Source organism: Nematolebias whitei, chromosome 8 (assembly GCF_014905685.2).
Source record: "Nematolebias whitei isolate Nwh7 chromosome 8, NemWhi1, whole genome shotgun sequence".
Lineage (NCBI taxonomy): Eukaryota > Metazoa > Chordata > Actinopteri > Cyprinodontiformes > Rivulidae > Nematolebias > Nematolebias whitei.
Window position 1 is genome coordinate 20729206 of NC_056505.1, and position 20663 is coordinate 20749868.

The 20663-nt window shown below is 40.4% G+C and overlaps 3 protein-coding genes and 1 non-coding gene across 4 annotated transcripts in view; 1 reads left to right on the forward strand and 3 right to left on the reverse strand.

Moving 5' to 3' along the window:
• Nucleotides 1–119: 119 nt before the first annotated feature.
• Nucleotides 120–728, reverse strand: isg15 (ISG15 ubiquitin like modifier). Its single transcript, XM_037680429.1, has 2 exons — nucleotides 683–728; nucleotides 120–608 (listed from the first exon to the last, which is right to left on the reverse strand). The coding sequence occupies exon 2, from the start codon at nucleotides 597–599 to the stop codon at nucleotides 132–134; it is 468 nt and encodes a 155-aa protein (XP_037536357.1). The 5' UTR covers nucleotides 600–608; nucleotides 683–728; the 3' UTR covers nucleotides 120–131.
• Nucleotides 729–2145: 1417 nt separating this feature from the next.
• gatc (glutamyl-tRNA amidotransferase subunit C) lies at nucleotides 2146–6202 on the reverse strand. Its single transcript, XM_037680094.1, has 6 exons — nucleotides 6029–6202; nucleotides 5862–5912; nucleotides 4695–4864; nucleotides 4501–4604; nucleotides 4304–4364; nucleotides 2146–2164 (listed from the first exon to the last, which is right to left on the reverse strand). Exons 1-6 carry the CDS (start codon nucleotides 6197–6199, stop codon nucleotides 2146–2148), a joined length of 576 nt encoding a protein of 191 aa, XP_037536022.1. The 5' UTR covers nucleotides 6200–6202.
• A 531-nt stretch (nucleotides 6203–6733) lies between these two features.
• Nucleotides 6734–6806, forward strand: trnak-uuu. Its single transcript has one exon. It is a non-coding gene; the product is annotated as a tRNA-Lys (tRNA).
• A 1295-nt stretch (nucleotides 6807–8101) lies between these two features.
• Nucleotides 8102–20663, reverse strand: part of sgsm1a (small G protein signaling modulator 1a) — a 26465-nt gene continuing 13903 nt past the window's right edge. The window contains exons 13-25 of the mRNA XM_037680095.1: nucleotides 18828–18957; nucleotides 18321–18385; nucleotides 16897–17042; nucleotides 16287–16415; nucleotides 16016–16198; nucleotides 15563–15634; nucleotides 13501–14637; nucleotides 13132–13256; nucleotides 12442–12524; nucleotides 12215–12324; nucleotides 12027–12123; nucleotides 10751–10918; nucleotides 8102–8910 (exon numbers count right to left, since the gene is read on the reverse strand). Coding sequence (XP_037536023.1) covers nucleotides 8822–8910; nucleotides 10751–10918; nucleotides 12027–12123; nucleotides 12215–12324; nucleotides 12442–12524; nucleotides 13132–13256; nucleotides 13501–14637; nucleotides 15563–15634; nucleotides 16016–16198; nucleotides 16287–16415; nucleotides 16897–17042; nucleotides 18321–18385; nucleotides 18828–18957 — 2534 coding nt within the window. The 3' untranslated portion in view covers nucleotides 8102–8821. The remainder of the gene's footprint in view (nucleotides 8911–10750; nucleotides 10919–12026; nucleotides 12124–12214; nucleotides 12325–12441; nucleotides 12525–13131; nucleotides 13257–13500; nucleotides 14638–15562; nucleotides 15635–16015; nucleotides 16199–16286; nucleotides 16416–16896; nucleotides 17043–18320; nucleotides 18386–18827; nucleotides 18958–20663) is intronic.

The following is a 20663-nucleotide window of genomic DNA, read 5'->3' on the forward strand; positions in this document are numbered from 1 at the left end:
GTGGGGCTTCATCCCACCTGATCTTCATCAATAATTTTATGAACATTGTGTAAATAAAACATGTATAAAAATAAAATCTATAAACATGGAATGATTAGAGTTTTCATAGTAATAAGGACTAAAGAGTGTGCTCAGCCTCCTCTCAGGCGCAGGGCCAGGTAGATGGTGCTCATCTCCTTCACATCATAGTCCTTCAGTTTTCCGGCCATCATCTCCCGGCCCTCGTGGATCAGCCTCTGCTGGCTCTCAGGGACCCCCTCGGTCTCCTGCACCCTCATCCGGAAGTCCTTCACGGATTCGTCGGGTCTGATGTGGAAGGTCTTCGTCTGGCCCTTCTCATTTCTGAGGAACACCTGGATGGTGGAGGGCCGGGTGACCAGCAGGGACACCCGCGACCCGGATCTCAGGTTGTAGGAGCCCAGGGTCCTGGAGTCGTCCCCCAGAGTGATCCTCTGGCCGTTATCACAGACCAGCCTCTGGGTCTCTGCGGGCTCCCCCAGCTTGTCCTGGATGCGGATCTTCAAGGAGCCCACGGTGTCCTGAGGGCTTACAGTGAGAGGATGGGACGTCCCGTCCAACATGGTGATGAAGATCTCCATGATTTATGTCTGAAATAATCCAAGTTTCTAGTTTTATACTGGAAATAATAGTTTGATTAAATAATCTGTTGTTCAAGCCCTACCTTGTTGGGATGATGTTTCAGCTGAATGATTAATCTGCAGGTCTGCAGATGCTCAGAGGAAGTTCCAGCTCTTTATACAGACTGAACTCAGCTCCTCCTCCTCTTAGGATTCGTTTTCCTTGTCGGTCTCAGTAACTTTCGGTTTCTATTCCTCTAACATGAATCTGCTGTTTGGGACACATAAAGTCCCCTGTAAACAGGTAGGATGGAGGAACAGCTGATTTTACTGACAGGAGGAGGTCAGAGCAACACATCAGGTGGTGCTGATTCATCAGGCCCAGAAACAGAACCAAAAATGAAACTGGCATCCACAACATACAAACACGCAGCAGAAAAAGAAAAATGAAACTGACAACAAGGCTGTACAAATTCCACAGTAATTTTAGAAATTTTGATTTTTATTAATATTTTTTAAATTGATAAATGCATCTTCAAAATTACACACACACATACTACATAAATATCAATCAATCAACCTTTATTTAGACAGGTAAATCCCATTGAGCCTCGAGGACTCATTTACAAGAGAGACCTGATTTCAACAAAGAAAGATGACAACAATGGACAACAGGAACAGGAAACAGTTATAAAAAGTCATACTGCAGGGTTTTTTTTACAAATAGGATGGCTAAAAGGAAAAGGTAACAAAACAAAAAAAACAAAAACAGCTAGATTCCAAGACAAATGTAGAAAACTAAAAACAGGAACATGTCAGCATTGGTCCCTGCCAGGAGTCCAACAGATTCTTAAAGCCACTTAGAGAGGTCAAGAGCTTCAAATCTTTTTGTAAGATATTCCAGGAAACAGGAGCAGAGTAGGAGAAGGCCCTTTTGCCTAGTTCAGTCCTCATTGAGGGAACCCTGCAGGTAATAATGTCCTGAGAGTGCACGCTGTAGCTGCACTCAAGCAGACATGTAGGAGATGAATGAAGGAAGCAGACCAAGAAGTGATTTACAATAAATATACAATATAATAATAATAATATACAATAAAATATACAAGATCTCTTAAAACCCGTCGTTTATTCATAAAGGTCTCAAATGTTGAAGAAATTGCACTTTTTAGGAAAAAATAAAGCGATTTATAAACCAGACGTCATATTCTCCACACTAACAAGATGGGTGTTGCAGGTCAGCTGAGAAGGTGATTTTTCTTTACTAAACTTTAAAGCTCTTGTTAGAGCAACGCACCATGTTGGTTTAATAGAATATATTCATTAATCAGCCTTAGCTTATCAGATCTCTCCACCATTACATGGAAATCTAAAAAAATATTTACCAATACAGGAGTCTGAATTTTGTCTTTTTAAGATTTTATTACAAAAACAAATTGAGTCAACAGTGAACAATACAACTAAAATGTATTAACGAGACCCAAACTGCTCCTATTATCATCAGATGGATGGTACCTCACCGGACTGAGGCTGTGCGTGAGACCAGATGCCACTTGTCTTTTAGGACACTTCAGAAGTCAGACTTCCACCTAGGCAAGGAGGCAGGTTGAGGCTGTTAGGGTCAATGACCTGCTGCTCATCCAAGGAGAGAGGAGGTGATGTCTTCAAACAGGTCGGCAAGGAGCCAGCGAGCTGCATGCAACTGTTGACTGGCTTAAATCTTCGAGGTACAAAAGTTTTGGCTTAACTTGAAGTTTCTCTTTGTCTTATCTGCAGGACTAAAAAAAAAAAAGACTCCAAGCAAAAATGTTATTTTACATAGTTTAACAAATAAAGAGACAAGAGCCAAAAGGGAACATGAGGGGAGACGAAACAAAAACAGAGACAACTCCAGATGAACTGAGCTGCAGGTGGCCCGCCAAGGTTTCCTCTTGTCTGTTATCAACAAAGGTTTGGCAACAGCTAGACAGAAAGCCAGATGGCCGACACCGGCGTAACCATGGGGTCTGTACGAACGAGACCATCTCACTCTGATCAAAGTTCTGTTACACAGCAGGAGTTTTCTGTAAGACAAAAATAAAGCTAGTGTTAGAACACTTTGCATTGAATGATTGCACAATTAATGAATAATTGCATTACTGATCGACCACTATTCATATCTCACAAGTTACTAAGTCAAATAAACAAATTTTATTTTCAGTCATCGTGATTTTATACGAGACTAGAAGAATGTAAAGACTCTGTGCTTGATCAGATGTCAGTGTGACCTTGGAATGGCCACATATAAAAACAATCAGGAACCACTCAGAGCAAGACACTTTCAGGGAGAACACTTACTGACAGATGGCTTTAGGTCAGAGGTCGTAAAGCAAGGGGGTGCACGAGGGACCATCTAGCCTGTTATTAATGCCATGTTCAAAAACCTACCTCTCTGATGGTATTGGGGTGCATTTGTGCTAATGTCATGGGCAGTTTACACATACAAGTTTAAGAACAACATATGCATATCCAGACATTAGCTATGTTTACATGGACATGATTAAACAGCCATTCGGAATAAAAATGCGCAACGTAAACGCCCCATTCAGATTATTCTGAGCTGACTCAGCTTGATCCGAATGAATTTGTAATCCGAATGACAGGGGTGTTTTTTGCCGATTCATAATCCGAATGGTGTGCATGTAAACACTTAATCTGATCATTTTATTCTGATTGTGGAAAACTGACCTGACTGCGCATGTGCGACCTCTGTCAACCTCATGTGTTTCCGCCTGGCTAATGCTAATATGTTGGTGAGCGAAACAACATTTCTATTAGAAACTTTGAAAGAGCTCAAAATGATCTGTATTACCTGTAGCTCAATCAGGGAGTGCAGTAACGTCTCCACTGTCATTAAAACCTGGCGCGGGTCCATTTTGGGCGCTCAGGTTTGTTTACGTTCATCACGGAAGTAGAACTTCTTCTTCTGTGTTTTTTTTAAGGAAAGTTTACCACTCTGCGCATGTCAGTACTTCGATTCTGAATAAAAGCTTGCTGCACTCGTCGTGAACGGATTGTGCCCATTAGTATTATTTAATCCGAATGCACCGTTTACATGGGCACAATCTGATCATGGGTACATCCGATCACAATCAGAGTACATTTCAATCCGATAAAAGAATTTTGCACGTGTAAACATAGCTAATGTCTCTGCTTGTCTTTTTAGCAAAGGCCACAACATATTAAACCACATAAAGCATTTATCACAACATAGCAGCTGCAAAATAAAACATCTTTACTTGAAAAAATAAACACAGATAGAAATAATGTAGTTGACTAAAATAAAGTAGGTACTTGTATGTATGCATTGTGATGTACAGTAAAACCATTACTCTGAATTCTCATAGCTGCAATCAGAATAAAAGCTAATTCACTTTTCATTACATAAATCGAAACTGAAACCTGTACATTTGTTGAAGATGTTTTGCTTCTGATGAGTACTGACGAGTGTAAAATCTGCTACTCACGTCAGTTTCTTATATTGTCTTTGTGAAACACTGAAATTACTAATTTGATTTCTGAGCATGTGGATTATGACCTCAGCCAGCACATTTGACACATATTGTAGTTCATGACAGACACGTGACCTCCTAATTTAAAAACTAAACAAAAAACACTTGACCTCCTAATTTAAAAACTAAACAAAAAACACTTGCAATGAATCAACATATTAACCAGAATGAACCCACCAGAACTCGGAGTGTTTCAGCATGGCAGTCCTCTCCTCCCTCTTGGGTAGAGGAATATTTCCTGTGTACAACAATTTGAAAAAAAAAAAAAAAAAAAAAAAAAACTAAGATGAGAAAAAAGTGCACCCAATTTTTTAACAATGTATCTGATCATTTTAAAAATGCAACAGATAAATGTAGTGAAGTTTCTGTTGTACCTGGTGGTGCAACAAAATATTCTTCAACTGTGTGTTTGGCGAGTTTAAGCAGCTCCTGAGCACAGTCGCCTTCCATCGCTGCGTCGTCCCTCAGATATAAAACTCTGCGTGGATAAAACCCAATCACATCAGAAAAATAATATAAAAAGGCTTTTTAATTTATAATGTTAACTTCTAGTGTTACTCAGAACTACCTGTCCTCCAGAACTGAATCCATCGGTTCAACTCCTGATGTGTCGACCACGAGAAGCTGATCTGCAAACCGGATGGCCTTTTCCAAACAGGCCAGGCCTTGTTTGGTGCGGAAATCAACCAAAGCCAGTCGCTCCAGCTTGTCCACCAGATCAGCAGGAACTACGGCAGGCTGTGAAATCAACACTGCATTTTTTAGAGCCGTGTGTGTGAAAGCTTCTCTCTACCATCACTGCTAAAAATTACTTGTAAAATGTGCTTGTTGTCAAAGAAATCTTAATTCAGGATGCACAATAAGTGAAATACAATTAATTACTCTAGTAGTCAAGCTCTGTGATCTCTGCTTTTGTGCAATTTAAATTTTCATTTTATGTGATTGGCACTGTGATGCAGAAACAAACAAAAAATAAAACCTAAGGACACACCCCAGTAAACATCAACCTAATCAATAAGTATTACAATATTCATCTTCTTGTCTTTCCCTCTTCAGGGGTCACCACAGCACCTCCATGTCCTCTCTAACTGCATCCATATATCTCCTCTATGTCTTTTCCTGGCAGCTGCATTTCTAACATCCTTCTACCAATATACCCACTGTCCCTCCTCTGGACACGTCCAAACTATCTCAGTCTGGTCTCTCTAACTTTATCTCCCAGTTGTTCAACCTGTGCTGTACCACTGATGATCTCATCCCTGATCTTATCCATCCTTGTCACTCCTAAGGAGAACCTCAACATCTTCATTTCTGCCACTTCCAGTTCCGTCTTTTTGTCAATGTCACTGTCTCCAGATCATACAACATAACTGGTCTCACCACTGTCTTGTAAACTTTTCCTTTGACGTTTGCTGACACCCTTTTATCGCAAATCACTCCTGAAACTTTTCTCCATCCACTCCATCCTGCCTGGACTCTCGTTTTCACCTCTTTACCACATTCCTCATTTTCCAAATATTACAACAATATTATTTATTTCTAAGTCACTGTGAAGTGTACTTATTACTAAAATGTATTTGATGCGTTTGTCAGCAAAGTGCTGCAATTAAAAGCTGAATTTGGTAAAAGCAAAGTAGCAGCATGCTGGTTGGGTCTGGAGAAAAGGTTTTGGACCACTCAAGTTTGGAACCTATGCAGGACGAGTCCCCTGAAAACTGGACTAGACAGTTTTTACCGGGGGAAGCTGCTCTTCTGGTACTGGTTTCCATGTGGGAACACTAGGCACCTGTAGAAAAAATACACAGGTAGTGTAAACAAACTATTAGCTTTTATTTCTTTTATTTTATTTCTTTATTTTTTATTTCTGATTAAATGAAACTACAACATATTTACCTATCTTACCTTCGAATTATGTGACTCAGAGCTGAACTGTCGAGCTACAACAGGTCCTTGAAGGCATCTGATGCTGACTCTTCTGTTTCTTAATAAGCATAAACCCTTCGTTAACAGCTTACATGAAGGCTGGGAAGCTTTTAGTGAAACTACGAAGAGCAACGAGGACATCCGCAGCATGTTTACTCTACTAGCTGTGTCCGATATGAAAGAAAAAACACATTTTAATCAACCTTCCTACCAAAAAGGTCAGTCATAAACCAAGCTACTAGCTTGAAGCTTCACGTGAAGTTAGCACAAGTTAGCGGGAGGAAAAAGAGGCGGTCACTTCCGGGTTCCCTGAAACGTCCAACCAGTTTTCTTAAAATAAGATGACGTATGATAAAAAAAAATTCTGAATATTATTTGATAATACACATATTTTAAAAAGCTTATGAACTGTTAAAAAAAAAAAAAATCGGAATCTGCCGATGTCGTACAGTTACAGACAACGACTACAGATTTACTGTAACCAATCAAAAGCGGGTAACGTTTAGCATACCATAGCCATAATGTTTCAATATCCATAAAACATAAGTAAGTTTCTAGCTAAATTAGTCAGGGAAATAGGAACGTTAAATGGGCTGGAATCACAACCAAATAAAACGGATGCGCCAATGCTCATGTAAATGTAGATGTGTCAAAAAGGATGACGACGCTGTGTAATATACGAGCGCCCGGATAGCTCAGTCGGTAGAGCATCAGACTTTTAATCTGAGGGTCCAGGGTTCAAGTCCCTGTTCGGGCGTAAGTTTTTTTTTCTTCTTTTAAGTCTTCACTCAAAATGAATCTTCGAGAATAGATGACCTGACACCTATTTCTTTGTTTCTCTTTTTTAAATAAAGCTCTTTATAATGATTTATATGAGTACAGGAATCATTAAAGTTATTTAAGTGAATCATAACCACTCATGTTCTATTTTTTGAAGTATATGCAGATAATTGAGCAAAAGAAGATATTATACACTGTATAAAATCAGAAATGTTAAGAATGTGAAAACACGTCTACTGCAGGTTTACCCTGAATTGTTTGATTTGTTCTAATTGTGTTCATTTTTACCAGCTGTCTACAGTTATGAATTCCTTTAGTTTCCGTTTGATTAAAGGTACTTATTGCAAAAATTAAAACCCAACATAAAAAAATGGTGATCAAATCTATATCATACCAGTGTGATGAAGTTTACTGCAGATTTCCAGATATCTTGAATGCAATTCTAAAATGTGGGTCTACACTCAGTGTAAACAAAGCACATAGAAGCTTGAGTCTCATTATACTGTATGTAGTCTGTGTGGGTTAACAAATATGGCTGGTTGGTTGACCTATAATCATATTTTCAGTCACTTCAGCTCTTTTCATACCAGTAAATAAATGCATGAAGTGGCTGACATACAAGCTTTGCTTATACATTTGTAATTTAAAAACACATTAATAATCAATATGAGAACATAAATGTGTCGGTCAGGACTGTGCCATTTGCACCGTTAACTTCATTGAATAAATTCCACAATATGTTTTGGAAAAATAATGATTCCATTTTTATTTTTTATTATAAAAACATACACCATTTAATATATATTATGTATATGAACTACTTGTAAAGAACTGGATTGTTTTACAATGCGCATGTTGCACTGGGCACAAAATAAAAAAATATCAGCTTTACAATGAAAACAGAATCCAAAAGAGAAAATGAAAGAATAAATAAATAAATACTTTGTCATAAAAATGTTACAGTCGATTTCAAATAGGTTATCTGACAGCAGTTAGCATTCACAAAGAAATACTTTTAATAAATGCAATTAAACTTACTACATTCATCAAACAACACTTGAAGAACAGCTCACTGAAGTTTCAGGCTCTGAATGACAGGAATGAGTGTCGGGAACTTAGATCAAAATGCACAGCCTGTCTACGAAAACTTTTTCTTTTTAGAGTTTATATAATCTAACTAAACGGCTGCTCTGGCCTCACTGATTATTGTATATTAGCTTAAGCAAGCAATAGACAGTAGGAGACACAAATCAAAGTGAGGAAGCTGCGCAAATGACAAATTATAAATAAGTTCACTTCATAATGCAAAACAACTGGTAAAGATCATGAAATTAAGCTTGTTTAAAGATATTACTTTATGCCCAGACATCATTAGGGCTATAAATATACAAGTCCTGCCATAATCTAAACACCTTTTTCTTGGCGGACACAACAATTCTTATAGAATGAGACATCCTATCAGGCAGGCAAGGCAGTTTATGAACGCTGTAAACACTGTTGGTTGTTAAATCAATTAAAAAAAAGACACTTAATTGTTCTACATCTGGAGTGGGTACATGGAATTTGGATTATGTTGCAGCCTGTGGGAAGCTAAGTTTGATTCCTGAAAATGTTGTGCGTAAAGAACATTAAAAACCTGTTGACATTTGTTTTTCTTTCATCAAGGGACAAGAAGAGGAAGGTATATGACTTTTTAAACTTGTCAGGTATTAAAATAATTTATAACAATCTATCTTTCTCATAAATATAGCCTCTGTTTGAATTCAGCGTGTTTTGGCTTGAACTGTGCGACTTCTTAAGATATTAAGTGAGCTCGCACAGATGCTCTTCTCGTCACGTGGGCGAGGATGCAGGCAGTAAGGCTCATAGCAGCAAACTGTGATTGTAAAAGGCTTTGTGTAGGGTTGATGTGTGAGATGGGTGTACTTTACTCTTGTGCTACTACAGCCATTGACATTTTACACAGAAGGAGGCGAGGACGAAAAACATCCATCACTTGTTCTCTATCAGCAGCTGCACCTTGCACACCAGGTCTCTGGCCAGAGTTAAAGTCTGTTTGATGTTGTGGCGCTCAGCCATTTCTGAAAGATATAAAAAAAAAATAATAATAAATGCAAGAATACTGCACTGAAACAGATGTTTACCAGCTGCAGCTGCTATGGTTCACCCTGATAAATGAGATTAAAACCGAGCGAACCCTGTTCCAATTAAAAGTTTGCATGTTTGATTGCACACAGAGACAAATATCATCAATGAATCACTTTGAATAATGAGCTGAAAATTAGATAACATTCGATTTAAACTGGAAGAGTTGAACTTCCAACTGGCATTCTGAAATTTGCACAGGAAAAACAAATCCTCAAATGTACTCAATAACAGCTGCGAGCTTGTTAAAATATAACCTTGGCCTTGATAAGAGACACTCGGAAGTCTGTCACACCAGAATGAAAGCTGAGAGCACTCCTGCAAGAAACTTCTTCCTTTAGCTTGATCCAAAACATCCCAGCGCAGAAAACAAAGAGTAGTCAGGTAACACTGATTTTACCCAATCTGCTCCTAAAACTCTCATTTACATGCTAGAATTTCACACAGCAAAAAATAAAGTAGAAGTAATGCAGCAAACATTTTTTTATGAAGGTTTACTGGATGGATTTTCACAGAATGCATTTTTCTTTGCTATTTTTTAAATTAAAAATCTTCTTGGATTGAAAAGTTTTGTTCCTGATAGAAACCTGCAGGGTTAGATTAGTCAGAGAATACAAAATGCACATCCCATGTGTCTCAGCTCTGTTTGACCAAAACACCTGAGCTAAGCAAGCACTATTTATTTATTTGTTCTTCAGACAGCCGTGAAAACCTGGAGACGCTGCACTAAACTGGAGAGCAGTGTGAGTGAGACGGACCAAATTGTGTCATTGAACGTCTCGCAGTGTTATTACCCTCCAATAAAACCTGGCTGGTCCGTTTCACCTGATCTGAGGCAGGCTGATTTAGTGAATTTAAATGAAATTTATCCTGCTGTGCCATTATGTGAAATGAAATTGAACATCGCTGAAATTAATTGGACTATGTCAGCGCAAAATATGAGTTGAAAATCTTGGTTACCATATTTTTCGGACGATAAGGCCTCCGTGTTCAACTGTCCCCCTCTTACAATGCTGTGATTGCTAGTATCACTCAACCCTCTGTGAACAGTAAACAGCCATCCGTGTGCTAATGATCCATTGTTAGGCTGATGATCCTTCTTGACCATGTGAGCAGCTGGTTTTGGTTGTCAGCAGCAAACTGGTTGATCCACTCTGAGAAGGTGCTATTTATAAGACTGAGCTGAATACAGCACCTCAGACTGAAGAAGTCTTTCGAATGAAAGACGAAACGTTTCTACATTTTTATTTTATTTTATTTTTTGCTTTGTTTTGTTTTTTGAATGGCCAGAGGACCAGACTTAACTTTTTTATATTTTTCTACCTGGATTATTCAGCATGCATCAGGATGTTTAATTTTTGGCCTTTTTCCAGACTTTATCAAACTCAGCTTTACTTGCATGTGGAAAAGTACTGAAATGTATCATTACACCACAGGTGTCGCAACCATTATATGTGAAGGGGACATGTCCCCCCCCCACATAACAAAAACGTTCATTTGGACACACACACACACACACACACACACACACACACACACACACACACACACACACACACACACACACACACACGTCATTGTGCACCCCCCCACCCCCCACCCCATTACGGATGCTTCTGACGCCCTTGCATTACACAATGCTTTAATGTTTGTTTCTAGTGGTAAAGTCACTAGATTTAGGTTATTATATAGATAGATGTTCTTGCTGCTTCACCTTTTGCAACAAATTATTGCACACTTTTTGTACATGTGCAGTCAGTGAGGTGATGTGTTTACCATTGAAGAACTTAATGATGTCGGTGAAGTCCATGTTGTTCTCCAGGATGATGTCTCTGTACATCTCCACCAGCGCCAGGGCGATGAAGAGGACAAAGTGACTCGAGGAGACGTGCTTGGCTGCCCAGATAGTTTCCCAGACTGTGAACACGTCGTCATACACCAGCTCTGGAGCGCAAAACGCAAAAATAAATGGTCATAAATTAGTTATTTGCACTTTTTTTTCTTCTTGAGCTCACCTATGTCTTTGTCTTCATAGGTTTTCTTGTTTCATCTACAAGGAGATTTGTAGCCATTTGTCTCCCGCTCATCATTCCATATAATCTGTTTTTTGCTCACACACTTCAGAGCATCAGGCATCAGGACCGTCCCACTATCAATCACTGAGTGCACATCAGCTCTGATGCACACCTGATAAGTCGTTACTTAATTCTTTTTTGCTTACCTATTTGCAGACCCCGCTGCAGAACTTGCCCATAGTTTGTTGCGACACTCTGTCTTGCCCCACTAAACATGACTGTGCATGAAGTCTAAATAACTGCATAAAGGAGAAATAGGTTTTGAGAGGTTGAGTCCAAATTAATAGTAGAACAGAAAATTTTCTGAATTTAAAGCAATTTTGTAGTTATCAGTATTTGTTGTTAAATGCATTCGTAGTGATTATTGTGTGCACAACTTTCTTGATTTCTTGTAGTAAAGGAAAATGTGACAGTGGTCTGTTGAGACCCCATGAACTCACAGTTTAGAGCACCCACATATCATTCGTTTACTCTGTGAGGTTTGTGTTTGGGCCTGAAAATGCAGTTGGGAATCAAGCTTTAATGTCCCCGAATTGTTTTAGTTTCTTTTGTTTTTCTTGGTCGTGGCTTCAGCAGCTTGGCTTGTCTGCCTTCAGAGTAAAACGCTGTTCATCAACGTACCACTTGTGTTTGCATTTGGTTTTTGATATTAAACAGGAGTTAAGAATTTTAGTGGAATCTGTCAGACAATCAGTGCAGAAAAAAAGGAATCAAATATCTGCCTATGAGGCACATAATATGAAATGAATTTCAGAAAATCAAGACAGAAAATGGGGCAGCCCTACAAAAACTCTGAATTAAACCTCCAGTGAGAGAAATGCCTGTTTATGCTGCAACTCTAACAAACAGTTTTCTAGCTATGCTTTGTCAGCCTCTAATCACTACTTGTGCTTTGGAGTGTTTTGACAGTTTCTCTACAAGAGTAAATCCTCTCCTCCTAATTGGCACCGACTCCATGAGGCCGTTCATCCCTTCACCTCGTTTGAAGTCCAGGAGAAACCAGCGGTAGCAGAAGTAGAAGTGGGTGTAGTCTCCGTTTTGGTGCATTAACTCAAACAGCTCAGAGTCCAGAATCTACAGTGAGAGAGAATAAAAAGAGATTAAAGAAGCGATAAATAAGGGCTAACGAGTAATAGTTCTTGATATAATATGTATGCAGTGTCACCTGGATTAGAGAGCGCATGTTTGCAAAGTGAGTGTCCATAGCCCCCCCGTGTGGAAAGTTTTGGTTCATTCTCTTCATGAGTTTGCTGAAGCAGCTGAAAGCCTTGGCCTCTGACAGGAGGGCAGAGATGGGAAGCAAAAGTGAGAAACCGAGCGTACCAGGTCTTCTAAAGCAGTCTAAAAATACACCGAATGTCAGAAAACAAGAGAATCAATGTTTTGACTCACCATCATCCAGGATGACGAGGAGCGGAGCCAGCAGATCACACATTCCCTGCACGTATCCGATGTCGAGGTGCCTCCAGATGTAGCTGTAAATACACAACAAAGGCAGCTGAACCTAAGCCCGCCTCGCTCTGCTCTTCCTCTCTGACTCACACTTTCTCCAGATTTAGAAGCTTCTTCACTCTTCTTCCAACACTGGAGACAAGTCCATCAAAATAACTTCCAACGTTGAGCAGAACAACCAAGTCTGTGGTCCAAAATATGCTAAATGACGCTCACGGAGAAGAACTCTGGCATTAAAACGTTCTTATAAATATAATCAAGGTGAGCGATCAGCTCTGTGTTTTGTAGGTTAGCAAAATATTTTAAGATCCACTGGATGAATTTGAATGAAACTCTCAGAAAATAAGCACTGAATATAAACCTACAACTAAATAAATGTTGGAGCAACCTGCTTCAAGATGGCAGCCAAAGCTAATAAACCTTAGAAAACACAAATGCTTTAAAAGTCAATTTCACAGATATAGAGCTAAAGGTTGGTGTTTTAGTATCTGCAACCAGAATTCACTCATCTCCTCAGTTTTTGTTAAACTTTGAGGAGATGAGGGATCATTTTTGTGTTTGTGGATAAAACAATAAGCTTTATTATAATCCGAACAGTCAATGATATGCCTGCAGGTGTCAGTGTCTGACCTGCACATGATGTTGCGCAGCTTCTCCAGGTTGGCCGGGGTGAAGTAGCAGTAGTTCCTGTCACAGCGCTGGACGTCCTTATCAATGCGGTGCAGGTTTAGAGTGTATAAATCCAACAGCTCTTGCTAAAACGTAAAATAATGACAATAAACAATCTCATGATTGAGTCGATTTATCCGACAATATACGAGTGATTCTCAAACTTTTTGTGACGTGCTTCCTCTTTCAGGAATCAGAAACAGTTCCCACTTCTCAACCTTTTATTTTTAATTAGTTTTTTTTTTTTTGTCCTCTCTGGGATGTCTGACTAAAGCTTGAGAACCACTGTGACAAAGACAATTATTATCTTTTAAAAAACAATGTGCGTACAGAGTAAGGGCTCCCAGTCGACTCCTCGATTTTTGTGTTTTCATCTGCGGCCATCGGAGGGTAAAGGCTCTCCATCTCGAGCTCTGAGATGGACTCTGTGCCCTCTGGACTCAGCTTCTCCTCCTGCCTGCGCTCCACATGAGACCGTGGATCCTCAGGAAAGGTTGACGTCTCACAATATCTCTTCCTGCCCCAAGGCGCCATGGAAACGTTGGCTTTGAGGACTTCCTCCATCTCTACGGTTGAGGGAGACTCATCGGAGCTGGTCGTAGCCTGGAACTCTTCTTTCTGAGCGTGGACTCCTCCGGCTCTCAAGACTCGGGCTCCTGCAGAACACGTGAGACTCTTTTCCTCCTCAGGGGCTCTGTGGCCTGTGAAAGTTTCTTGTGAAACCTCTGAACTTGTTTTTGATTTGTCCATTTCCTTCACTGTTTTAACTTTTTTGTCTTCAGGTTCAGGAGTCTCCTTGACGTTCACAACCACTTTTTTGTGAGGACTTTGTTGGGCAGCTTCTTTGGATTGTGCAGCAGCTGCTGTTACTGTCAACGTCGTCTCATCAGTCCCGTCTTTTCCAGTTTTCGATGACGCTGACGTTTTAGTTTGTTTAGTATTCTCATTAAGCAGAGAGCTTGTTTCCGACTCGATGTTTTCTGCTGTTTCAGGCAGCAGACTTACTCCTTCTTTGTCCGTCTTTCCAGAAATCACCTCGGTGCTAGTAGTTTCTGCACTTTTGCTCACAACAAAAGCTTTCTCTTCCTCTCCTTTGCCCTTATCATTTGTCGCCTGGCTTTCTGTTGTCAGGGCTTCACCGTCTCCCTCTGCAGGTTTCACAGAGCTCTGTGAGGCCTGAGGTGCAGCCCTCTGGGTCGCATCAGGCGCAGCGCTGTCCTCCGTGCTGAAGGAGCCATCTGACAAGCCAGAGGTGATGGAGAAGTTTCGTGAGGACGGATGCCCGGAGTCGGGAGAACTCGTCTCGTTCTGCAGAGCTCCGTTGGGCACCTTGGGCACCTGCTTGGCCTCTTCGCTCTTTGACTCCACCTCGATCTGGTCCACCTCCTCCACAGACTCAAACACCTGAAAGAACAAGCCAAAGGGAAGCAGACTACTCCAGGGGAAGGGATGGGAGGATGTGAAGAACTAGCAGGAAGGAGAGTGCAGCGGTGGAGAGTAATGCTTCAGAATGAAATATGGATATAAAGCATTATAAACTTTCACAGAGGTTATATTAGGTTACTTAAATTTCTTGAAGGAATGCCATTTTTAAAGCCTAACAGTGAAAAGCCTGGGTGTGTTTGTCTATCTGTTAGCAAAATATTTAATGAACCACTGGGCGGAATTTGCTGAAACTTTCAGGAAGTAATCACTGATTACCTTTCAGTAGCAGATAGTTTATTCAAAAACATAATCTGAGTGCTACCATATTGTACAATATTACATTATATTGCATAATACAGTAGTCACTCGCTACTTCACGGTTTATTTTTGCGGACTCACTCTATCAAGGTTTTTCAAAGTAAGACTCGACATGACACACAATTGATGGATGAGCTGCATGATTGGTATGGAATTTTTATTTAAAATGAATTATTTTAAATTATTTAACGCCTGCTGTACATGTGTGCAGCCCACAGCTGAAGGAAAAGCTTCCTCCTCCTGCTGCGTGTCATATCTGTGCTCTGCAGCGGAAAAGTGTGTGTGGCCAAGAGCACTGGCCACACCCACAGAGACAGAGAGCTGAGATCATGACATGCTGTGCTCGTTTAGAGCTTTGAGAGTTTAGAAACAAATAAGCTACTATTTACTACTTGTACTACTATTCCTACTTTGCGGTTTTCACTTCTCGCGGGGCTTCAGGGTATGGAAGGGACTTGTGTATTGTGTAGACTGTGCATACAGTAATGACCAACATGGCAAAACCTTTTAATTCTCCTAAGATAATCTTTGCTTAAACCTCTGGCATGAACGCCAGAGGGTGACATGCTGTCCGTCATATAAAGCTTGGCCTTTTCTTAATTGAGTTTTGCAACCACTCATGTTGTGCATGACAGGATGATTTTAATACCTGTGTGCTGCTGCTGGAATCACTCTGCAGGTGAGCCAGACTCTGCCTATCAGAGCTCTGAGAAGAGTGGGACTGCAGAATCAGAGCAATTCAAGAGAAGAAAACATTTTTTTTAAAATAGTGTACTATGTAAATTATCCTTTATGTGTTTGTTCAATCAAAAACATTTCACAGATGAATCTGTCAAAAATCCACATTCCCCTCAAAGTTGTTATGGAAAAAAATGTGTGGAGTTTATTGTTTGCAAAGTTAATTTAGGATAATTAATCTATGGCACAACATTCAGTGTGTCATCAACAGACAATCTATTGCATAGTCTTCTACTCCCATTGGCTCAGAAACAAATAAAATGCTAATTTTTTTGTTGTGCATTATTAACATTCCTTTTCACAGGTTCTTTGTAGGTTCAGGCTCCATTGTGAGTGAATGTTTCATGTTTGTTGCACGCTCTACCTCGTTGCTCACGGTGGAGTCATGATGGGTCATCCTCTGACAGGAGCTGTCCATGCTCGCCCCAGAGGAGCACTTGGCCAAAGCTGCAGCGTGCTGCTCCTTCTCTCGCTGACGGACAATCTCCTCACAGCCCAGCCACTCATCCATCGTCTGCTGGTAGTAGGCCCGGACTTCCTCATCCACCTGTGGCAAAAAAAGTGGACAGCTATTTAGGAACAACAAGAAAATAAAATCCCTTCAGAGCCAAAGGCATCACTGTGAACCCACACACCTCCTTCCTGTCAGCCTCGGACATCCCGATCTGGTAATGACCCAGCAGGAAGGGCCACACCTCCTTACGCAGAGAGGGGTCCACGCCACCGAAGTAGACCAAACGAAGCAGCTCCTGCTCCTTATATGACTGAAATTAAAACAAAAGCCTTTGATTTAATAAGCGCTTGACTTTTGATCAGTCTTTGAACGTTCACTGCTCTATTTAAAGTGATAGCTATCTGTCACGCATGGATCTGCGCACCACAACAACAAAGACAACCCCAGCAACGATCAAAGCCTACACCTCATTACGTGTCAACAAAATAACACTTTAAGCTTTCAAATGAAGAAACTCCTCATCCTCCTGTCAAACTCTAACTGACCCACGTGTTTAATGCTCTAATAAATTGTAGGTGTAAACACAATTTGAAATTCACCGAGGCATTAGTCACGCTTCACACTCACTGCTGGGAGACAGTGAGCCGCATGATTAGCAAAGAATGAACACAGAGGCAGACAGAGAGGAAGAGAGATGCTTGGAGTGTGTGTGTGTGTGTGTGGATGGCCTCCTGTCAGTAGACAATAAAGTGAAATTTGTGTCGCGGCGCAGTGACACCATCGACGCTTACTGTGGAGTCCTGGAGGAACGTCTGCCACACGACTGCCGTGAGCCCCTCTGAGGCGTCACAGGGTGCGTTGGGCGTCACGATGGCGTGATTGACGAGAGCAGAGAGGTGCGTCCGCACGGTGGACAGGTGACGGCAGTATGCCAGCCCTGATGGGAGAAACAGAGGACTTTTTTAAAGATGGTTCAGATGATTTGAAGTGAGGTTATGTGGAAAAGTTTTGTTTATGTCACGTTTCTGCCCCCTCATGCCATAGTTCATGCCTTCATGTTTTGTTTATCCCGGCTTCAAGCTCCAGTCCTGCCACCTTTCACCACGCCTGCTCTGTTCCTCCACTGCAATCGGCCCTGATCTCACGTACCTGCTCAGCTCACTACTTGAGCTCCAGTCACTCACTCGTTGCCAGATTATTGAACTGCTTTGTGTTAGTAGATGTCCAGTGTCCATGCCACGGCATTGCCTGTCTCTCCTGTTTAGACCCCATGCCTGTTTCCTGGTTTCCTTGCCTTGCCTGTTCTGGATTCTGACACTGCCAACTCTGTTTAGGATTATTACAACTACGCCTTTTGGATCACGTTTTGGATGTATATTCGGATTTCTGCTCTACGGTTCTTGACACAAGCCCGTTTTATTGGACTTCTCTCCTGGACAATCCTTGGAACTGCACTGTACGTTATCGTTCTCTGCTGCTACCTGTTCACAGCTCATGATGTCAACCTTTCCAACCATCTGAAGGATTACCTCTCGTACTCGACTGTGAAGGTTAGTGACTGTCAATATTATTATCTTCTGAACCTTCACAATCCAGCCAAGTTCACTAACTCGCCTACTTCTTCAGATTGGACCCGTGCCCGGAACCAGACCTCCACCAGCAGCGGATTTATCAATAAATTATTTTAACCATTCCTGGTATTCAGTGTAGTGCACGAATCCTAAAACCAAATCTTGTCAGCTTAGCTACAGAACGTACATTTTCTGTGAAAAAGTGGCAGGAATGCTGAACGCTAAATGACTTTGCTGAAGAAGCTAAAATGGACTTGTTAAAACTTCTGGAAGCAAAAATGCAGCCCAAAATTATCAAAACAAACATCAAAATGAACAAAATTGTAGCTAAAATCCAAAAGTAGAAAAATGGTTGATCAAAGCTAAACGTTTTTCAAGTTAATGAAGAAATATGAATGTATTCTAAATGTTTTTCAAGTTAATGAAGAAATATGAATGTATTTCAAAGTGGGGAGGAGGGAATATAATTGCAAATAAAATTTGATATCTTGAAAAGAATAAAAATTAAAAACAACATTTCCACAGAATCCCACATGAAAAGATCTGAATAATGCTGCTGAAATGGCAAAAAATGAATGTATTACTTTAACTTTTACTTACTTTTAACTACAAATGAGAATTATATTAAAGAAAGTATTACATACATCCGTAAAATGCCCTGGAGATGATTTGATACTTCATGCTGTCACAGAGCAGCTTCAGAGGAGTCCTACAGAAAACAAGAAGCACAGATTATTTTACTTGTGTCAGTGAAACATTCACTCCAGTCTCTTTCTTTAAAACACTATCATTAAACTGTCATTAACCAGTGTCCTCCTGCATGTCACTTCTCATATTTCCCTGCATGAATAATAGACCATTTCAGATGTTAAAGCTTATTACAGGGCTGAGGCTGACCTTTTATCAAATGATAAACTGTCTTACAAAATAAATTGGCTCAGCATTTGCCTTTTTTCTGTCATGCTTATCAGCTAATTCGCCCAACACATTATTTTTCCCACTGATTTAAATGCCAAATGATAGTCCTCTGGGTCGCTCGGTTCTTGTGTTCATAATCTATTTTCAGTTTCTGTAGTGCCCTTGAGCCCCAGCTCCCCTGAGTCCCCAGTCACATCAAAAAGAACTCGGTCTAGCCCTCGTTCCTTCCTCACCTCTCGTAGTTACATCCTTTATGAGCAACGCCATCAGAGAAGCTCCCCCGAGAGCAGGAGGAACACGACGACTTTACGAGTGTGGGGTGCCACATCACCGCTCCGTGATCCATCAGATCCGGAGGAGTCACTGCGTGCAAAGACACACACCTCATTATCACTTTAAAGCGCCACACTGCTTAGGCTTACGAGAACAATTAGATGATGTGAAACACAGATGTAAACACTCTGGCAGAAGCAGAATCGTGACCTGCTTAAAGCACTTCAAAGTAAAGTTTGCATGTGATTTATTCCTGTTAGATCAAAGAAAAAAAGAACAAAGTTATCAAAGATAAACAGTCTGAAAGCAGGAACATGTCCAACTGCACAACCCCAATTCTGAAAAGTTGTGAAAAATGTCATCAAAACAGTCTCATGAACTCATATTTTATTTGCACAGCAACAGTAAACAGCAAATGTTTAAACAAAAAAAAATAGTAACATATTTTAGACATAAAAACTTTCAGCTGTTCCCTCTTCAGCTGCAAGTCATCCTCCTCTATCTCACTCTGTCCTCACTCTCTGTCTTCTCTAACGACAGCTGCATTTCCAACATCCTACCAGTATACCCACAGTCCCTCCTCTGGTCATGTCCAAACTAGAGCCCGACCGATATATCGGTAGGGCTGATATTTTAGGCCGTTACAGCCATTTGGGGACTTATCGTATTGGTGATAATTGTCCCATTATGCACAGATATAAACACTGGGAACCAGACATGTCCTCACATGCAAAAGGCATATTTGTGCAATGTATCCAGCAGAGGGTGCATGCAGACTCCTTTCAAGTCATGGCCGTTCACTTAAGTTTCACTTTCAGCACAACCAAAGCAAGGAACAACTGTAGCATACTCTGCTGAACAGAGCAAGGTAAGTTTATTTTAACTGATCTGTAAAACAAATCAACAATAATAAATTCTCTTCAATCCTCCAACCCGCTTGTCATTAGCTACATGCCTCTCAAGTTAGCAAGCTAACATTTAGATAACCTAGCATAGGCTATTGCTTTGTAAAACTTTAGCCAGAACAATAAATCTAACGTATAGGTAAAATATAAAAATGTTAGTAACACTATTGTTGTTGTCCTCAATGAAATGAAATATTTGTCTGAAATCTTTACTTCTCTGCAAAAATAAAGAAACTCTGCTGCAGACAATACTAATGAGGCCTTTACCATACATGACTGTGTAAACAATGAACGAGGAAGGTCGTTTCTTTGTTTAATTGATATTTTTGTAACACAATTGATAACATTATGGTGACTAGTGGAGGATAGAAAATGTGAATGCATGTTAGGAAGACTGTTTCAGGACTTCAAGTGTTAAAGCAGGTTTAAAAGTAGCTGTTTATTTAGATTCTTTGGGGTGGACAAAGCAAAAAAAATTCAGCCATTATATCGTTATCGGCATCAGCCTGCCCCTCCTGATATCGGTAACGGTGATAGTCAAAATTTCCATATCATTTGTGCAAACCTTCTCAGTCTGGCCTGTCTAACTGTATCTCCCAGTTGTTCAACCTGCGCTGTACCTCTGATTATCTCATTCCTATTTATGACATCAACACATCTCAAAAAGAAACGATCAGGGCAACAAAAGGCTGTAAAGGTAAGTGGTACAAATAAGAAAAAGCTGGAGGAGCGTTTTGCAATGAATTTGAATAATTGGCAACATGTTAATAAGGGGACTGGGTATAACACAGGTAGGCTGAACCAATCTGTAAAAAATGTGTCCAAAAATAGTGAAACAATAGAACATTGGGAAGACTTTGATTTCTTTTTTCTTCATCTACAGTTTAAAAA

Coding starts and splice junctions, on each gene's coding strand:
- isg15 (XM_037680429.1), bottom strand. CDS start 599: ATGGAGATCTTCATCACCATGTTGGACGGGACGTCCCATCCTCTCACT.
- gatc (XM_037680094.1), bottom strand. CDS start 6,199: ATGCTGCGGATGTCCTCGTTGCTCTTCGTAGTTTCACTAAAAGCTTCC. Junction 5,913..6,028: donor CTGAGTCACATAATTCGAAG/GTAAGATAGGTA, acceptor TTTTTTCTACAG/GTGCCTAGTGTTCCCACATG. Junction 4,365..4,500: donor ATATTTTGTTGCACCACCAG/GTACAACAGAAA, acceptor TGTTGTACACAG/GAAATATTCCTCTACCCAAG.